Here is a 21890-nt window from a genome sequence, read left to right as displayed (position 1 = left end):
CAATCACATCATTCTTTGACAGGTGCACAGCAAGTCTTTTCTTGCAGTGCTGTAGGATAGCTGCTCTCCCCAAATGGTACCCTGGATGAATCTGGTAGTGATTTATTTTTTTCACCAGAAGGTATGGTGAAACGCTTCCAGACATCACTTTCTTTTTTGGGTGCTAGCCTGTCTTCCTCCCGTTCTCAACATGTATAGTATCTCGATCATGTCAACGACATTCCCATTGCCATTGTACACCCCTTAATTCTTCATCTTAATAAAAAAAAAAAACAGATGCAGTTTTTCTTTGTTTCCTTGCAGTGAGATGGAATGGAAATAACTTATTTGGAGAGTGGCTTTCTTTGAACATTGGTGTTGTCCTAATGTATCCAATAAGAAGCTGAGGTTTGGGTATGTCATTAAGTGAATTTGCAGATCTAGTCTATGTGAAAGTCGTAAATTAGTTTAGTATCTCAAAAACCAGATCTAGGGAGACATATATACATATAAACATATTCACAAGGAAGTCATTAATAAAAATAGAGGGACATGTATATTTGAAACATTTTTTTATTTTATTTTTGATGAATCCTCGAATCCAAATGTGCATATTCACTCTGATCATGTGATTGAAAATAGAAACCCTAGAGTACTTGTAGCCTCATCTTAGTTTTCAGACCCAGGGAGTATCCATGAAAACAAAAAAAATGTGTAAATACAATTTGTTTTATTACATTTACAAAAACATTAGCTATTTTTATGAAGAATGTTTCTGATTTTTTAGTTTTGAAATGCATATATAGTATACTTATTAAAAATAAGGATTTCTAGTGTTCTAAAAAAATGGCGAATTAAATATGACAAATTAAATTGTAGTACACTTTGTAGTAAAAAAAATCCTTGAACTTATCTGAAAAAAACAAACATTAGAGGGACATTATTGTTAGGAAATATAACCAAACAAAACATATAAATCCACTACAAAAACCAAAGGTTGCGAAAAATCTAAGGTTACGAAAAAGAATAAAAAACAAACCTTTGAAATTCACTGAAGAAACTTAAGATTACATGAACTTCATAGTTAAGTTTGTGTTTTACCCATGCAAAACCGTAGAAATTTAGGATTTATAGTTACCACATCTAACTATAACTTACGCCCGCCATGTACTGCTCATGACCTTGCATATTACATCACTCATAACATGGTCAGTGACTTTGCTGATGACATCACTGATGATATCTCAAATGTACACCATTCAGTCAATGTGAGTGTTTCGTAAAAGTTTCTGAAACTGAAAAATATATGCTTAGTGTGAGAAAGTAGCCTCTTTCTAGCCTTGTTACCCCCACTTTTGGCCTGTTTGTGAGTGTATGTCAGGGTGTTTTCACTGTCTCACTGGGATCCTGCTAGCCAGGGCCCAGTGTTCATAGTGAAAACCCTATGTTTTCAGTATGTTTGTTATGTGTCACTGGGACCCTGCTAGCCAGGACCCCAGTGCTCATAAGTTTGTGACCTATATGTATGTGTTCCCTGTGTGATGCCTAACTGTCTCACTGAGGCTCTGCTAACCAGAACCTCAGTGGTTATGCTCTCTCATTTCTTTCCAAATTGTCACTAACAGGCTAGTGACCTATTTCACCAATTTACATTGGCATTCTGGAACACCCTTATAATTCCCTAGTATATGGTACTGAGGTACCCAGGGTGTTGGGGTTCCAGGAGATCCCTATGGGCTGCAGCATTTCTTTTGCCACCCATAGGGAGCTCTGACAATTCTTACACAGGCCTGCCATTGCAGCCTGAATGAAATAATGTCCACGTTATTTCACAGCCATTTACCACTGCACTTAAGTAACTTATAAGTCACCTATATGTCTAACCTTTACCTGGTAAAGGTTGGGTGCTAAGTTACTTAGTGTGTGGGCACCCTGGCACTAGCCAAGGTGCTCCCACATTGTTCAGGGCAAATTCCCCAGACTTTGTGAATGCGGGGACACCATTACACGCCTGCAGTATACATATGTCACGACATATGTTTAGCGTCACAATAGTAACTCCAAACATGGCCATGTAACATGTCTAAGATCATGGAATTGTCACCCCAATGCCATTCTGGCATTGGGAAGACAATTCCATGATCACCCGAGTCTCTAGCTCAGACCCGGGTACTGCCAAACTACCTTTCCCGGGGTTTCACTGCAGCTGCTGCCAACCCCTCAGACAGGTTTCTGCCCTCCTGGGGTCCAGCCAGGCCTGGCCCAGGAAGGCAGAACAAAGGACTTCCTCAGAGAGAGGGTGTTACACCCTCTCCCTTTGGAAAGAGGTGTTAGGGCTGGGGAGGAGTAGCCTCCCCAGCCTCTGGAAATGCTTTCATGGGCACAGATGGTGCCCATTTCTGCATACGGTCTACACCGGTTCAGGGATCCCCCAGCCCTGCTCTGGTGCAAAACTGGACAAAGGAAAGGGGCGTGACCACTCCCCTGACCTGCGCCTCCCCTGGGAGGTGCTCAGAGCTCCTCCAGTGTGCTCCAGACCTCTGCCATCTTGGAAACAGAGGTGCTGCTGGCACACTGGACTGCTCTGAGTGGCCAGTGCCAGCAGGTGACGTCAGAGACTCCTTCTGATATGTTCCTCCAGGTGTTGCTAGCCTATCCTCTCTCCTAAGTGGCCAAGCCTTCTTTTCTGGCTATTTAGGGTCTCTGCCTTGGGGAATTCTTTAGATAACGAATGCAAGAGCTCATCAGAGTTCCTCTGCATCTCTCTCTTCACCTTCTGCCAAGGAATCGACTGCTGACCGCGCTGGAAGCCTGCAAAACTGCAACAAAGTAGCAAAGACGACTACTGCGACCTTGTAACGCTGATCCTGCCGCCTTCTCAACTGTTTTCCTGGTGGTGCATGCTGTGGGGGTAGTCTGCCTCCTCTCTGCACTAGAAGCTCCGAAGAAATCTCCTGTGGGTCGACGGAATCTTCCCCCTGCAACCGCAGGCACCAAAGAACTGCATCACCGGTCCTCTGGGTCTCCTCTCAGCACGACGAGCGAGGTCCCTTGAACTCAGCAACTCTGTGCAAGTGACTCCCACAGTCCAGTGACTCTTCAGTCCAAGTTTGGTGGAGGTAAGTCCTTGCCTCCCCACGCTAGACTGCATTGCTGGGAACCGCATGTTTTGCAGCTACTCTGGCTCCTGTGCACTCTTCCAGGATTTCCTTTGTGCACAGCCAAGCCTGGGTCCCCGGCACTCTAACCTGCAGTGCACGACCTCCTGAGTTGTCCTCCGGCGTCGTGGGACCCTCCTTTGTGACTTCGGGTGAGCTCCGGTTCACTTCACTTTGTAGTGCCTGTTCCGGCACTTCTGCGGGTGCTGCTTGCTTCTGAGTGGGCTCTTTGTTTTGCTGGACGGCCCCTCTGTCTCCTCACGCAATGGGCGACATCCTGGTCCCTCCTGGGCCACAGCAGCATCCAAAAACCCTAACCATGACCCTGCAGGTAGCAAGGCTTGTTTGCGGTCTTTCTGTACGGAAACACCTCTGCACGACTCTTCACGATGTGGGACATCCTTCCTCTAAAGGGGAAGTTTCTAGCCCTTGTCGTTCTTGCAGAATCCACAGCTTCTACCATCCAGTGGCAGCTTCTTTGCACCCACAGCTGGCCTTTCCTGGACTTGGTCCCCTTGTTCCACAGGTACTCTCGTCAGGAAATCCATCATTGTTGCATTGCTGGTGTTGGTCTTCCTTGCAGAATTCCCCTATCACGACTTCTGTGCTCTTTGGGGAACGTAGGTGCACTTTGCACCCACTTTTCAGGGTCTTGGGGTGGGCTATTTTTCTAACCCTCACTGTTTTCTTACAGTCCCAGCGACCCTCTACAAGGTCACATAGGTTTGGGGTCCATTCGTGGTTCGAATTCCACTTCTAGAGTATATGGTTTGTGTTGCCCCTATCCCTATGTGCCCCCATTGCATTCTATTGTGACTATACATTGTTTGCACTGTTTTCTATTGCTATTACTGCATATTTTGGTATTGTGTACATATATCTTGTGTATATTTGCTATCCTCATACTGAGGGTACTCACTGAGATACTTTGGCATATTGTCATAAAAATAAAGTACCTTTATTTTTAGTACATCTGTGTATTGTGTTTTCTTATGATATTGTGCATATGACACTAGTGGTACTGTAGGAGCTTCACTCGTCTCCTAGTTCAGCCTAAGCTTCTCTTCTAAGCTACCTTTTCTATCAGCCTAAGCTGCTAGACACCCCTCTACACTAATAAGGGATACCTGGGCCTGGTGCAAGGTGTAAGTACCCCTTGGTACCCACTACAAGCCAGTCCAGCCTCCTACTCTTAGCTACTGCAAAGTTAAAATATTATTCTTTCTGAAGTACTAATGACCCCTGTCTCTATCACAGGCAGAAGGGACGCGATCTCACACAGCCCATCTAGCTGCTTGTCAGATGAAATATTTTTGGAAACTCAACCTCCCCTTCTTATACAGACACCGAATGTGATTCAGGGTATTGGTCTTTGAAGTTTTATGTTGACGTTCTGTTCTTTTGAAGTAGGCTTTTTCATCTTCCTTCATTAAAGAGGTCTGGTACAATAGGCACAACTCTAAAGCAGATTGTCAACCATGCCATTATTGGGGCAACCAGAGTTCACACTTGGATGTCAGCCACAGTGATATGTGCATCAAAAGGTTAATCTCAAACCCCCCAGTCTTACTCTTTCTGACTCTCCTTTCAGCTCAGCCCCATCTCCTTTCCTGAGATGTGTCCAGGCCCCTCCTTGTGCTCTGTCACTGAATCAAAGAGCACCCTTTAGAAATGTAAAGGGAATATCTTCCTTTTCCCTCCAGCCAGTCCCCACCTAGCTCACAGGAAAGCAGCAATATACAAATCTGTTTGGGGGTATTCCTCTCCTTATCATATCTTTATCCGGCAGGTCTGGGCTTTCCAAAATGGAACTCATAGTCCTCCATACAATGTAACATTGTAGGTGAACTCACTCAGTCTACATTCTTAACACACTTTCTGTTCAGCACTAATAGTGCCATGCATTGTACCCTCACAGGTGCACTTGCATTCAGCACACACATACACACACTCTGCACTGTGTACTGTTCAGTACTAATACTTTTCTATCTTTAACCAGGATGCGTTATTTCAAAACACATGCACTGTCAGCATCCATATTCACTATGTGCGTGCTGCACAACTCATCACCCTGCATGTATTGTAGTTCATGCAAACACACAAGCACCCTGCAGCTATGCTGTCTTTGCACACACCCTGCACAGCATAACATTTCTCATGTAATTTATTCCACTCAGGCATACAAATACCCAATGCATGTACTAATCACACATATACTCTACTTCCCAGTCACACACATAACTTTCACTATTCCTGCACTATGCAGCACTCCACACCTACCTGATGTAGGCCAAGGTTAAGCTAAGCACACAACAGGGGAAGATGTAAAAAGGCAACCTGTAGGCTGAAATCTAGTGCCACACAGTAAAAAGGTCCTGTTCACTACTCCTGATCACTACAGAGTATGCTGCCACCACTGCACTCATGCTGCTTAACTCTTGGAGAAGGCGGTAGCCTTCCACCACTATGTGGGCACGGCTTTTGGCAGCCCACCCTGTCCAACAAAACAACAATCCATGAGACAAACCTATGTTATGGTGCACCCACATGATCTGTGTTCCCCTATTATAAACAATCAGCATTAGGGATCCAGACAACAGTACAGTTGGGCACTGAAGGCAAGGGTAGGCATCTCATACCATGAGAGGAATTTTCCATCACACCACCTGAGCACAACAAGGGCATAACATTGTCAATTTAACTTTCATCAGCAATGCATCTTAAGTTTTATTTTCGAGACAATAAAGCAGCCCGTCATCAGCCAAACTGTACTTAAGCAGTAAAGATATTAGAGGAGGGGATAAAGGTGTTTCTTTAGAGGCTGTCATAAAAATTTTCAGAAAACCCTCATTCAGAATTCCCTGGTTACCTAATTTTGATTCCAACCCGTCGTAGCCCTTCTACCACCAAACATTTACTGTCTCAATTGTTTTACTCTTACAGGTTATTTTTCATTTATGCCGTATCCTTTTGTTGTTGTTTCCCTATACTTCTCGTCCACCTTTGGTATCCCTTCTTGTTTTTTAGTATGGGTTACAGACTAATGGTGAAAACTAAGTCTGAGGCCCACCAAACAGTGTGTGTACCCACCAACTCGAATCATCCACACAAATAAAGCACTGGTCCAATGATCTGAAATGATGGATAGGTTGCTGCCTAGCTTGTTATAGCTCTTTTTGACTAATGGAAGTGGGCACATTGCCACCCTTGCTTGCTGTGCTGTGCCCATTTTCCCCCAACAACCTATCCTTACCTTGTCTTTCTGTTCTGCTCATTGTTTAATTCAGGTTTCTCTGGCGGGAGCCTGACAGCGAGACCACATTGCTGTGTACTCACATGGGTGACAATGTTTTTAAAACTGCATTTAAAAATCATCCAGTTATTAACAATGTTTGTTGTGTAAATGAGCCTGGAAATGCAGCATTTCCAATACATTTCCCTCAAAGTTACCTTAGTGGAGAACACACAATACCACATATACTTCCATTCATATTCTATTTTGTTTTTAACTGTATTGTCTAGACGTGTTTTCAAAACACCATTTCAGACATTTATTTTCTGAAACGCCCCATCGTTCCTTTCTCACTGTACTCAAAGGGCATCATTTTCTATTACTTATCACATATAGCTATCAAGGTAGAATACCTTAAAAACTACTGTCAAACATATTGCATTCTTTAAAATATTGTGCTTTTAAAGCTATTGCAGGGTAGCCACATCTCTGTCTATCCCAAATCCATTTTTATGGTCTAGATTTCCCTTGGAACCAGGACCCCAAAATATCTACTCCTGGGTACAGGCCTACCAAAGCTTGTATCCTACAGAAGTGATTGTCAACTACAATATTTGTAGATGTTGTCCTTCAGCAGTACATGTAATGCCTATACATTATCTGTTCCTTCTGTACCACTGGTGACCTCTACGTACAGGCACGTGCCACTTCTTTTTTTTTAGTGTCTGCTTTCCGCCACATGCTTACCCCACCCACCGCTACCCAGCACCCCTCCCTCCTCTAAGGCTCTACCTAATGGAGCACAGTCGCGCCACTGGCACACCAAAGACACACCAAAGATAAGCATGTCTGTGCCTACCCATGCCTTGACTGCGCCCACATGTAGATATACCACTGCCGAGCACTGAGACCTGACCCCAGATGCCACAACAACAACTGTTGCTCAACCCTGTGAAAAGTCCTGACATCCTCTCAGTAACCCAAGACAGCTACAAGATAGCACACTAGAACCGTATCAGCAAACACAGAGGTAGAATTTCCATCATCCTCAAAGATACCATCCACTGCACCACTGCAGCGAGAGACACCATCCTGACTAGAGAACACCTACATTTCCAACTCCAAATCAACGGAAACACTGCCATACAGACCTCCAGAGCCACACCCCAGTTTCTGCGACACCATCCCCAAATGTATCACTCTACTCGCCATCGACTTCAAACACACCTCTTCCTCGGAACCCTCAATATCCAATTTGAAGACCTCAATTACACGAGCACCACCAACCTCCTCCAATGCATGAACAACATTTGCCTCAGCCAACTAGTCACCTACCCCAAACACTACCCAGGACACACACTTGAACCCATCTTTATAGCCAGTGATAGAGTTAAGTACAGCCATGCCCCAAAGCTCACCTGGACAAACCACGCCATCATCTTCTTCACTAAGACCGGATCCCAAGGCACTGCCTCCAAGCCACCCATCACCTCACACTGACGCTGGATGAAAGTATCAGAGAGTCAGTGCACCAACACTCTGAGCACCTCCCATTCTAAAACTGTAACCAACTTAGAACAAGCTTTCAAGAGCTTCTCTGACTGGATCACCAACTGGCCCAACAGAGTCACTCCTGTCAAGATCACCAAAATCAAGAGATCAAACTCAAGTTTCTCTGGCAGGAGCCGGATGCAGTTAGCACAGTGCTGACTGTCAGTGGGATCACATTGTTTGCATCGTGTCTGTGTACTCACATGGGTGACAATGTATTTAAAACTGCCTTTAAAAGTACAGTTATGTCGCCAAACAAGCCTGCTGGTACACCATTGAACTGAGAATCACAAAACAGAACTGCAACCAACTAGAAAGGAAATGGCACACCAGCAACGAGCCCACAGACTGAGTCACCCTCAAGTCATCCATCAAGCAATACCACTAACTACTGAAAGAGACGAAATAGGGAACCCTAGCTGATCGCACCGAAAACAGTGCCAACCACAGCAAGGAGCTCTTCAACATCGCCAGACAGTTTCCCAATTACTGAGACACCAAAAACATCATCATATCTTCCCAGGAACTCTGTGACTATCTGGCTAACTTCTTCCAGAACAAGGTCTTCACCATCTACAAAAACATCAAACCCAAACCCAAACCCACCACTACAGACACTCTCAGCCTCCTCGCTTTCACGGTTGCTAAAACTAGAGGACGCCCCTTCTCCTACCTTGCGGCAAAATTCTGGAGCAACCTCCCCCTTCACCTACAGACCCCATCCTCACTTCTGGAATTCAGGAAAGGACTCAACACCTTGTTGTCCAATTGAATCCCTTACAGGTATACTCCATACTCAGTGCCTGGATACCCTAGAGGACGATTAGCCTTTATCTTATAAATCAGAATTACTTGATTGATTGACATCTTCTCAGGCCTCCGTCCTGGACCTAAAGGCATGCTTCCTTATATTTCTGGTCATAGTGGTGCTGAAACATATTGTCCGCTATGAAAGAGGAGTGAATGATGGCAAGGAGTCCTATTTCCTTGTCCCTGCTTCTTTTTTTCCATTTCATGCAGTCACTTGCCAGTCTACATGTACCTTAAATGAGGTGTCAGGTGAGAGTTCACTTGCAAGGAGTTTCTTATATTAATTTGCTGCCAAAAGCTTTAACTCACATACTGCATGATTTAACCACTATAGGGAAATCAGCTCCTTTTCTGGTGATCATGCAGATTTTAGCAAAGCATAGCCTGACTTTGATCCACTCTGTGCCAAAATGTATGTGATCTCATGACTTATACAGAGTACATTTTATTAAAATGTTACTTTTTTGGGCATCGACATTCAAAATGCTCTTGCCTTCTCCCACAAGCAGGCGTAGATACTGAATTGCCGTCCCAGACTTTAACTATATTTTGAATCTAAGACCTGGCTATAAATCTTCATCTAAAGAGAAATGTCACAAAGGTAAACCATTCATCCCACAGAGAGTCTCAGTGCCTTCTGATGTTCCTAGAACTAAAAAGGTGGGCACCCTTTATTTAGCTGTGTGTGACCATTGTGTCATATTTGTTAAAAAGGAGGGTTGACATAGCCAATGGGAGATTTATTCTTCTCTCTCACATGACTGCTGACCCAGACAGTCACAGGCAGTAGGCATGTGGATCTTATCTATCACCAGGAAGTTGCACATAACTTGGTAGAAGGTGCCTGGCAGATGTGAAGAAGGATCTTATGGGAAATAATACCCACTCGATTCCTTCCCTGTTATCGAACTGACTCACACTTTCCATGTTGGGTTCTCTTTCAAGCTACCCCAGGTATGGGGTGGGCTTCATGACATCAGCAGAGCCCTGACAACCTTCATATTTGTTACTGGGTCCCTGTGGTAATCCAGTAATTAAGTAATTATGATGCAAGGTCTTGATTTGGTCCGCAGTGTGGAGCTCTAAGGAAATGTCCACAGAAGCAGTTGTATCCATCAGCACTCACCAGTCTGGTTGATAGAATCCTCCACTCCAGCCCATGTTAAATGCTTGTGAACTCTGCTGGCCTGGAGCCTTCCTTGAAACGTCTAGTTGGTGCAAAATAACAAAATCATAAAATATAAACTCATAGGTACATCAAAATGACATATTGATATCTTCTAGCATTGAGACCATTATACTCTCCCTACTGTACACCACAAGTTTGGACTAAGACACCCTCTGCCTTTAGGGACTTCTGAGAGGTTCAGGATCTCTTTGCTCATCTTTGTGGCTTGTTTTATGCCCAGGCTGATCTACCAGTATAGAAAACATTGAAATTCCTGGGGGAGTAGCCCTCACTCATTGTCTCCACAATGTCTGATTCTTTTATGGATATAGATGATCACCATCTGGCTCAAATAAAATTGTCTGAAGTTTCTAAAATTACTTTGATTAGTTTCAGATATGGAACAGGGGGTGTAATGGCCTGAATTGGCCTAAATACCATCCTCTTGACCTGAGAAACTCAGGCCCAAATCTATGAGAATTTGGTGCAGGGCAGCGCTGCCCTGTCTCAAAAGGAAAGGGTAGGAATTTGCTGCATCTATGTGATACCACTCATTCCTGTCCCTTCCAACAATGCTTCAACCGATTTGCCTGCCTAGCGCAAATGCAGGCACCGTTGCACCACGGTGCAAGAGTGCCTGAGTTGTCAGCAGGATTGTTTTGTCACAGTAAGGGGTACCTTCCAGCCCAAAGACAATCCCCGGGAAGCTTTTACCTCTTTTTATGTGTGCTGCAGAAAAGGACAAAACAAGGAGAAATGAAGATATTTCTCCTTGTTGTACATTTCCTGGGGAGGTTTAAGGCTTTTGCACATCCCCAGGTTTGCAGGCTCTTGCAAATCTGGGGATGCATCAAAATCCATGGGTGTGTGCTGTTCATAATAGCAAGGCCTCAGTTTCTGAAAAAACATAGGAGGGTATGGAGACCATTCAGGGCTTCAGGACTCTCAAGCTGGGTCCAGGTGTGGGCTCAAGATGGTGGGATACTGTTAAGGCCCTGTGTTACTGAAAGAGAGGCCAGCTAATCTAGCCCTTGGTGTCATTTTTGACATCCCGGGTACAGGTGAAGATGCAGGGCTCCACTGCAGGGATGACCTCTGAAGGTTCAAAGTAGGCTGCAGGCAGCTAAGCAGTCCTTCCAGGTACCGGAGCAGTCTGGAAGAGTGCACAGCTGGTCACAGCAGCAGGCAGTCTTCTGAAAGTCTACATGGAGGTACAGTAATGAATTGAAGAGTAGGTCCGAGAGCCCTATTTTTATACCCTGGTGCCCAGCTCCTATAGGTTGGTAGTAGTTTTCATAAGGGTTCTTTGAAGTTCTGGAATTTTTCTTCATCCCCTGCTCTGCTGGTTGCACTAAAATACAGAGGTATTGATCCCACTGTCTGGTAGCAAGGCCCAGCCAATTAAGGTGCAGGTGGCGCTCTGCTTAGCTCATTCCCATATCAAGTCAGTTAATGTCCAGTTCAGGCTCAGCTAATCCTTCCATTGTGTAACTATCTGGGATGATTTAGCAATGTCTCAACTGTCAGCTACACCCAGTCATGTGTCCTAAGGCAGGCTGCAGGTACAGAAGCCTAAGGGCAGGAAAATGCCAACTTTCCAAAAGTGGCATTATCAAACTTGTAATGATAAATTCAACTTTACCATTAAAAAAGGTTTATCATGATACAAGTTAATAAATACAAAACATTATATATATACATCCTCTGGTTTAGGAATTACAGCTTATTAAATATTAAGGAGTACTCAATGTTATCCTGTGAGAGGGGGAGGTCTCACAGAGTAGTGAAAAGTTAATTTGGGAGATCTTCACTACTAAGCCATGTAACATTGTACATTTCCTACCTTTAAATTACACAACACTCTGTCACAGGGGCTACCTAGGGCCTACCGTAGGAGTGACTTATATGTAATAAATGATGAGCTTAAGGCTTGGCAAAGTGTTTTAACTGCAAAGCCATCATGACAATGGGACACTGCCTTCAGGGTGCAATGGCAGGGCTGGCAAAAAATTGAAGGTGCTACCTAAGCGGGTGGTACATTAAGTGCTGCAACCCCACATATCGCTCTACCAGGGACGGATGATTTTTAAAGGCAGTTGTAAATTAAATATGTCAATCAACATATTCCAATCAAATCATGTTTTAGAGAGAGAGCACAAGCACTTTATCACTAGTTAGAACTGGTAAATTGCACAGAGTACTAAGGCCAGCAAGCAAAAATCCAGCAAAAAGTAGTAGGGGGAAGGCAACAAGTTTGAGGTTGACCCTGTAGAGAGGGCCATTTCCAACATGGTAGAACTGATGTTCAGCAACAACAGCAACCCCTGTAATGACTCGTGACAGCCCCAAGGCCTGGGGCCCACACCCAGACCTAGTGACTAGGCCAGGAATGTAGTAATCATTGATGACAGCAAACTGGCTATTAAATCAGAGCTCAACGCCGTCACCTCCGCTTGCTTCCCCACTCTGCACATGCTTGGTAAGATTTCTAAGTGGCTACCACTGCACATGAGAAGCACCGGTACACAATCCCTCATCTCCAGCCGACTAGACTACGACAACACCCTATACATAGGAATTAAGGTGCAACTACTACAGAGACTCCAGACCATGCAGAACGCCATGGCTAGACTCATCCCCAACCATGTCCCAATGTACCCACATCAAACACCACCTCAGACAACTCCACTGGCTCCCTGTACATAAGAGATGCCAATTCAAACTACTTACCTGTGCCCACAAGGGCACAACCAAGGACCTGCCTACATCAACCACTGCCTGAACTTTCACCTATCATTGAGAATTTTACTCTCCGCCTACCTATCACTTGCCCACATGTCCTGCACTCACCGAATCATACATGGAAGACATGCCTTCTCCTACATTGCAACAAAGACCTGGGACACCCTTCCCATGCAGCTCCATACCATCACATATGTTCAGGATTTCTGAAGGGCACTCAAGACCTGGCGGTTCGCATGAGCCTCTGGGACCTGGAATTGCCTGGATACCCTATCAGGGAAAGAGCTGCACTGTGTAAATCATGGTTGGTGATTGATTGAAGTATTAAGACTCTTTCATTGCATTTGGATGAAAAAGGCATTTACTTTGAAAACTTGCATCACTGAAGGAACCAATTATGGGCAATGGGTGATAAAGGGGGTGGAACTCAAGTGCAGTATGACACAGTAATCAGATTTGATAAGTTAAATATCTGGCAAAGTGATGTCTTGTATAAGAGTTTAGTTTAGAGGAGTGAGACTTAAACCCTCAAAATGTGCTGCACAATTCACAATCCCTCTTGCTGCCAACAGACTTAATTATCTGATGTGTCCATGATTGCAGAGAGACTACATGCATGCAAAGTGTCCTGCAAAGTGATTTTGGGTCAGGTTGTACTTGGCTGGCAGGGCCACAGAGCAGTGTGAAAATTCCATGCAAGATATCATGAAGGTAAAGGGTCCCTACAGTATGTCTCAAAACTAAAGGTGACATTCTGATTGGTGATTGTTAACAATGTACACTTGAGAGTAGAGAGTTTTTCGTTACACTGGATGGCATCTTTAACACAAGCTAGGAAGTAGAAACTGAAAAAAAACACAGGAAGAATAGGAGGATTAAACTCAATGTTATTCTACTTAAATACACTTAGGGCCTCATTAGGATTTCAACAGACAGTGGGGCCCCTGCACTGCCCATGCCAAGTGCATGGGCAGTGCAGGGGCCCCCTTGTGGTTACCGCCATGAAAAGACTGGCGGTGAATGAGGTCATAATCTGTAGATCTCTGTGACCTCCAGACCGCTGGTTTCTAAGATCCTGAAAGAGCTGGCGGTTGGACCACCAGGCTTGTTATGTGGTGGTCGGCCGCTGCATAGGCAGCAGTCCAGACTGCCACACTCATAATGAAGCCATTAATGTGAGCATGCTGTCTAAAGCTACCCTTACCCAGTGGCATATGGTATCTCTCAATCTTTCTTTAGCCACATATTGGGGATGGTAAATGTATTGACTTGTTGACCACTGTACCCTACCCACAATATTTTTCTTTCCTTCCTTTCCTTCATTCACTTTTGTATACTTTGTTCGCTGTATTGTTTGTCTCTTTTTACAGTGTACAGCGTTACGATGCCAGTGATCCAAGTGTGTGCTATACAGGGCCACACAAGAAATTATTTTTGTGTAATTCTGCTTCAAGCACATGCCCTTTCATCTACCTCTTAATTGTTCCCCATTTGTTAATCTTCATGAGACACCTCTTTCTTTTTAAGCACTGAATGATTTCAAACCACTATAATTATTTTGCCAGACCATATCTAACTAAACATTGTTCCATCAGTGCTGCCTGAAATGTATTTGGTTTGTTAGCATATTTGTAAATGGGTGCGTACATGGGGTCCATCGCTCTATAGGAAACAGTTCAGTTTTTCTTAAGAGGCAGGATACAGAAAGGCCCACAACACCAAGAGAGAGAGGCACACAGTAGAAAGAGAGAAGCACAATATGATGAGAGAGAAACAAAAGATTGTGTTTACTAAGGTGCCCTACCTACAACGTTGTTTTCTTCTATACTACCTTGTTTTTCAGGTCACACCTAGACAGCGCATGTGCTGCCTCTTTAAGAACTTTTGTTTTCTGTCAGTGAGCTTAGAGACTGTCCATTGCTTACCATTGGTTGGCTTAATTTTCACTCTCATTTCCTTAATTCTTATTGGTCGGCTGCTCTAGGCTTTCTCCTTTTTCGTGTGTTTGTCCCCTTCCTGAAGCATGGATAAATTACTTGTGTACTTGCAATTAAAAAAAATTGAGAAGCTACTGTTTTGTTTGGCTTTAAGCTTTCTTCCAGAGTGCATCTTTTTTTTAGCAGGCTCCCTGGCATACGTATTCCCCCTACATGTTCCTTCATTGTCTGCCTGTCCTTCCATTAATTTTTGGCACTAGATCACTCCCTTCCTATTCTGAATGTTCACTTGTCTCCATCCTCCCTTTGTTCATTGTTCATGTGACATGCTCTGCCCCACTTGCCGTTCCTCCATATGTTGTCTGTGTTGCCCTAAACTCACCCTCCCTTCCTCTGTGTTGCCCCCCCAAGAGCACTTTTTCCCTTCCATTCTCTGTCATCCATGAGGCCTCAATTCCTACCCACTTACCCCACAGCAATAGTTTTAAAAACTGTTGACATGACCAGTGCTGCTGCATCATAACAAATTATTTAAATTTAAGCCGCGCTGTACAAGATTGCCAAAAAACATTGAGAGAGGCAATACCTTGCAAATGGTGACATGCTGGCTTTGCCAATGATTGTTTGTTTGTCATGTTTCACCTCTTTTACTGTGTACCGCGCTCTGTCCCAACAGTTAAATATGCACTATACAAAAGCTATGAAATAATTATTTTATTGAACTCTGCTTCATGCACATACAAACCCCTTCACTCTCCCTTTTAATATTTTACTGCTGCAGAATTTCCTGCTAACACCTATTTCTTTTTGTGCACTAGGTTGAAAACACAATAATAATGTTAATGCTTTTGGCCAGTCCTCTCAGACTATTTTATCCTACGTGCATCTAATAAAAGCTCAAAAAAGCAAGCAGAGGTTGCATTGCATGAGTGCTACGTAATAAACACTAAATTAATAAATAAAATGAACATATTACTATGGACCATCACTGTCCAGTTAGCAGTTCAATATTTTCAAGCATAAGGAAAATAATTTAAAGATCATAGAGATGCAAACTTTAAAGAGAAATCTGTGCATTATAATAAGAGAGTGAGATGTGCATAATAAGAAGAAAGAAAGTCACTTTATGGAGAGTGAAGATAATTAGGAACATGAGGCAGAAAAAGACATCATGCAGCAGGAGGTAAATGGTGGTAGAAATGGTCTTAGAGTCAAGGGGTATGTGTGGATGAAGAGGCCTCAGAGACCTGTGGTTGACATCATTGAAATTATGGACAAGCAGTGCCCATTACAATTGTCATTATGGACAATGGACATTGGGCTTCAATTACTAATGGCCTGTGTAAATTGTGGATGGGTGATCACTTTATTCTGCGGATTACACATTACACATTAACATATAAGATCAGAACTCATGTGGGATTGTGGGGAATACCCAGGAAGAGATTCATCCGCCACTTGCTCTTGTGCATCCATTTCCTGATTCATCCTTCATAAGAGGCATAGTGCACAGCATACAACATACTCCTGTCTCTTTATTCTGGTTTCAGAGACGGTGACTAAACCCAAAGTGAAATATGTGCGGTCACAGCTGGTGGAGGACCAGGGTCCTGCAGAAATAATATGTGCCACATCATGGGTGGCTGTTACAATCCATTGGTATTTCAACGATAGGCTGGTTCTAGATAGTAACAGTAGAATGGTCTTGTCTGTGGACAACAGAACCCTGACTGTCACCAACGTGACCCGGAAGGATTCAGGAATCTACCAGTGCGTGGCCATAAACCCTGTCAGCAACAGTAGGAGTGACCAACAGACTCTGACTGTGGCCTGTAAGTAATCTCAGTGTTCCCTCTTTCCTTTCCTCTTTGCCTCCTTCCCTTTCTCTGGTCTGCTAAAGACATTCAAAGCTCACAGACCCTCTCTCTATTCCTTCACAGATGGGCCAGAGGACGTGAAGATTGATCCACCAGGATCTCAGTTATTACAAGCATGGGATAAACTCTTCTTATTGTGTACCGCAAGATCTTTCCCAGAATCACAGTATCAGTGGCTTCTCAATGATACAGACCTAAACAGACCTGGTAACACCTACACCGTTGAGAAGGTGTCTTCACAGAATAATGGAAACTACACATGTGTTGCTCACAACACGGACACTGGCCTGTCTGCGAAGGCTTCTGTCTCCATAGCTGTATATGGTAAGTACCCACTTTAGGAATAAATAGACTCCAAGCCTACTTCTTCCAGATGGAAACCTTTTCTGAAAATAGAGACTGAATTTAGCATCTTTCAAATTCCTTCCCCCCTTCATAGTCTGTGTTTCCTCCATTTCCTGATTTACTACATTATTCCCTTTCTCTATATGGCCCTTCTTTAATACCTTTCGTCTCTCCCCTCTCGCTTTCATTAATTCTATCCTTTGGTAGTTCATTTGTCCTTATTCATATAGAGATCTGAGAAGGATAGCTTCATCTCAGGTCCTCAAAAGAGGACATCTGATGAAGATCTCAATATATCTATTCTCATTCATGTCCTATGGATTCAGCAGCTGATAGCAGCAGGGTCTGTGCAGTGCAAGGTATCAAAAAAAGAAAGGAAAAAAACTATTGTTGAAATACATGTTTTTTTCAATTACACTGCATGTTCTGCCAAAATATTTTGAAACATATTTATCGTGTCAACATTATAATAATCTAAAATATCATGTAACAGATTAAGAAGGTAGTAATATTGTTTTTTAAAAACACATCACTGTTAGAAATGGGGTCTCTGGATGACAGTCAATTTGCACTCTGTCCAAGCAGGGACCCTCACTCTAGTTAGGGTAAGAGAGTTGCACTCCTAAGACAACCCCTGCTCATCCCCTTGGTAGCTTAGTGCGAACAGTCAAGCTTTTCCCAAAGACAATGTGTAAAGCATTTGTACAAACACACACAGTGATACATTGAAAACACTACAAAATGGACACCACACCACTATAGAAAAGTAGGTAATATTTCTCTAAAAACAAACAAGACCAAAACAATAACAATCCAACCTAAACAAGTCAAGATATGAATTTTCAAGGTAAAAAGAGTCTTACTCCTTAGGAAACAACGGAAACATTGATTTTACACAAAGTACTTGGTCCGTGTCAAAAATAGAGCCGCACGGGCGATCGTGCCTTGGAAAAGTCAGTGATGCATTGATTCCTCACTTGCAAGTGGAGCAGTGTATCATTCCTTCTCTGGTCGGGTCAGCGATGCACAATTTTTCTCTCCTGCAAGAGAGCAATGCATCGATTCTAGCCAGAAGTGGGTGGCACGTCGTTTTTCAGCAACATTGCTGGTGGTGTATCGAACATTTCCCAGCACAGTGTTCTGTGCATGGATTTCAGTCCTTGTTCTGCCAACTTCACCTTTCAAGGGCCCAGGGACTGAATGGGGCATCACTTTGCAGGGCAGGAGTCTCAGCAGAGAGTCCAGGTTCTGGCAGAGGAAGTCTTTGATGGCCCTGAGACTTGAAAACAGGAGTCAAGCTCAGTCCAGGTTCTTGGAAATGTTTCTCAAGCAGGAGTGCAAACAAAGTCCAGTCTTTGTCCCCTTTCACAGGCAGAAACAGCAACTGTAGGATAGCCCAACAAAGCACAGTCACAGGCAGGGGCAACCCTTCTCCTCAGGTCTTCAGCTCTTCTCCTTGGCAGAGGTTCCTCTTAAATCCAGAAGTGATCTAAAAATCTGTGGTTTTGGGTCCACTACTTATACCCCTTTTTGCCTTTGAAGTAGGTAAACCTCAAAGGAAAGTGTCTGTTGTTCACAAGATCCTGCCTTGCCCAGGACTGGCTCCAGACTCACACCAGGGGTTTGGAGGCTGCATTGTATGAGGGCAGGCACAGCCCATTCAGATGTAAGTTGCCACTCTACCCTCCACTCTAGCTCAGATGGCCCATCAGGATATGCAGGCTACACCCAGTTCCCTTTGTGTCACTGTCTAAATGGGATTCATAAACAGCCCAACTGTCAGTCTGACCCAAACAGGGACTATACAAGTAGGCAGAGTCACAGAATGGTTTAAGCAAGAAAATGCCCATTTTCTAAAAGTGACATTTTCAAACTGACAATTTAAAAAACAACCTTACCAAAAGATGCATTTTTCAATTGTGAGTTCTGAGACACCAAACTCTAAATTGTCATCTTCTCCTAAAGGGAAACTACACTTAAAAGGTATTTAAGGTGAGATGGGCCTTACAACAGTGAAAACAAATGTGGCAGTATTTCACTATTCGAACATGTAGAACACATTAGTACATGCCCCAGCTTTAACATACACTGCAACCTGCCGATTGGGCTACCTGGGGCCTACCTTAGGGGTGCCTTACATTTATAAAAAGGGGAGGTTTAGGTCTAGAAAGTGGGTACACTTGCCAGGTCGAATTGGCAGTGCAAGACTGCACACACAGACACTGCAGTGGCAGGTCTGAGATATGTTTTACATGGCTGCTCATGTGGGTGGCACAACCAGTGCTGCAGGCCCACTAGTAGCATTTGGTTTACAAGCCCTGGGCACCGCTAGTGCACTTCACTAGGGACTTACTAGTAAATCAAATGTGCCAGTCATGGAAAAACCAAGTACACATACATTTTGCACAGGGAGCCCTGGTCAGCAGTGGTAAAGTGCCCAGAGTATCAAAAACAGCAGAAACAGAGTCCAGCACACAGTCAAAACATGGGAAGCAGAGGCAAACATATTTTACACATTGCCTTTGAGATAAGCCTGACTGCTTGTGCCAAGCTACCAAGGGGGTGAGCAGGGGTTATCTAAGTGTGTATCTCCATTGCCCTGACTAGAGTGAGGGTCCCTGCTTGGGCAGAGTGCAAATTGACTGTCAACCAGAGACCCATTTCTAACAACTCTATATGTTATCAAAGGGAGATTCCAACCCTGGTGGTTGAGTCCTCCCCCTGCAAGTATAAAGTTAGTTAGTAGTAGTAACTTTAGACTTGTAAATTAGGCTCCATCCCCTGATAGTTCATATAAATGGCTCCAAGGTACTCCACATTGGAGCCTATGTCTTTTGATCACTGTTGTGGTGACCACAGTTCAATGAGATTTTTCTCTGGGCTTTATAGATATTTCCAATGCAAGTAAGGAATGTCTGGAGATAAGTAGCTAAAAATCAGGTATACTGTAGTGCCTGAATTAATTTTTTTATGTACATAAAGCAAAGGAGGAAGAAATTATTGGTACAAGCTCTAATTATGTTCCCTTTACCTTCAACCTCTGTCACTTTTTTGTTTTAATCTGCTTTCACTAATAAATGATTGGCAGGTACAACAGGGAAAGCAATGTCAAGTAAAAGTTATTTTAGCTTGCTTCTCTGTAGAAGAGTCCTGAAATAACATGTCAATTGGTTACATTCACTCCAGAGGACTCACTTTGTTTATTTCCAGCCTGATTTTGTTAGTCACTGCAATGTAGCATAGGTGTGACACGCATAGTAGTAAACATCTTCCTGTTTTTTTTTTTAACACATTGCTCAAACTGCAGCCTGATCGCGTTCCTCAGTTAACCTTTTCTATGAGTGTATTGTGCTTGGTCGCATACACCCACTCGCTTCCAAAGATAATGGTCCAGGTTTTTAGTCCACATTCCATGTCACTCTCTTCCATTCAATATGAGGCCTGACTCCCTTTTGTTGTTCTCATTCACTATTGCTGATTTGCTCTCTTTCAGTATTCAATTATGCACTGATGTTGTCATAGGACTCTCATCATGGGGATGAGACTGCTGGATTCGGGTGGCAGCACCGCCGCTTGTAGGGAACTGAGTCATATCCCACAATGTCTGGCAGCTGTCACCCTAACCCTTACGGCTAGCTAGCAGCACCTCACCAAACCCAATAGTAAAGGTGATTTGTGACAGCCTGACGCATGACACTCTGTGACCTCTCAGGCAAGTTGTGGTGGAACAGATCTTATCCCTCTCTCTCAGTTACATAAATCTCACACATGCACAAGACAAACAGAAGCAGGATTTGGCTCTATAAACTTTATTGAAGCAACTACATTCTACGTGATGAGGCATTTATTTTGATTACACGGACAATGACACACAACACTGTGGTATCTCGTTGATTCTGATCCACGCGCTGTGTGTGCGTCGTGCACAGCTCGCAGCGCGTGGAGCAGAACAGAGAGAGAGAGGAATACGGAGGCGGTGGGACAGCGGCCGTTGGAAGTCTCCCTCCCGGTTTGACAGCAATAAATCTTGTTTCAAAGTACCCCGGTGAGCCTCCTCTAATCTTTTCACTGGCGACGAGGGTGTGTGGCTCTGCTGACCGGGAGGAGAGACGAGGAGAGTCATGCTGATTTATTGACGCAATCTTCTGGTGAGGCAACGGCTGTGTAATCTTTTCATCAGCTGTTTTTAAAGGAGACTCGGAACAGCTGTTTATTCAAGTTCATATGGAAAATCAATTTCTTCCTGTGAGAGACTGCTACATTTGTCGTATGGGAGTGTTGCTTAGCAACAGTATCAAGTTTCTTTTGAAGGCTTCTTTAACAGCAAATAGTGGTGTGCTTGTTGCCTAGCAACTGAAGGAAGCTTACTTCGGTGTTTTCAAGCCTGTATTAATTTGTTTGCAACCGAAAATACTATAACTTTGGTGTTTTTATATTTTGAGACAATTGTTATATAAGAAAATAATATATATATATATGTATATATATATATATATATATTTTTTAAACAGTAATAATAACAATGGAAGGTTTTACAGTGCCTAGTTTTTTTTTTTTAACACGCCTGGGGAACCTGTCATATCCTGGGAAGACTGGAAAGAGGGTTTTGAAGCATATGTCTTGGCTGTGGGTGGAGATATATTCACTGCATCCAGAAAACTGGCCATGTTGAAACACTGTTTGGGGGCAGAAGGAAGGCACATTTTGAGACATTTACCATATCCTTATGAGGATGAAGACCAAAATGAGGATGAGTACGAGGTTGCCATGGAACAGTTGAACTCCAATTTTGGGAAAAAGAAAAATGTTGTTGTGGAGCGTTTTAAATTTTTAAAAAGAAGCCAATTGCCTGGAGAGTCGGTTGAAAGCTATGTGGCAAGTTTGAGAATTTTGGCTGCAACTTGCAACTATGGTCATTTTCAGGATGAAATGCTGAGAGACCAACTGGTTTTGAAAGTTAATGATAAAAGAACTCAAGAAAAATTGTTAAATACAGAAGACTTGACTTTACAAAAAGCCATTGACTTCATCAAAAGAATTGAAATAACGAGTGATGGTTTGAAGGAACTATCTACTGCGTCGGGAGCTGTG

The 21890-nt window shown here is 43.5% G+C and overlaps 1 protein-coding gene across 1 annotated transcript in view; it reads left to right on the top strand.

Annotated features, from left to right (window-relative positions):
• LOC138246673 (carcinoembryonic antigen-related cell adhesion molecule 6-like) overlaps positions 1-21890 on the top strand; it is a 178384-nt gene that overhangs the window by 120647 nt on the left and 35847 nt on the right. The window contains exons 4-5 of the mRNA XM_069201428.1: positions 16128-16409; positions 16518-16778. Coding sequence (XP_069057529.1) covers positions 16128-16409; positions 16518-16778 — 543 coding nt within the window. The remainder of the gene's footprint in view (positions 1-16127; positions 16410-16517; positions 16779-21890) is intronic.

Source organism: Pleurodeles waltl, chromosome 7, assembly GCF_031143425.1.
Source record: "Pleurodeles waltl isolate 20211129_DDA chromosome 7, aPleWal1.hap1.20221129, whole genome shotgun sequence".
Lineage (NCBI taxonomy): Eukaryota > Metazoa > Chordata > Amphibia > Caudata > Salamandridae > Pleurodeles > Pleurodeles waltl.
The sequence above is the reverse complement of the archived record's forward strand: the minus strand, read 5'-3'. Positions and strand labels throughout refer to the sequence as shown.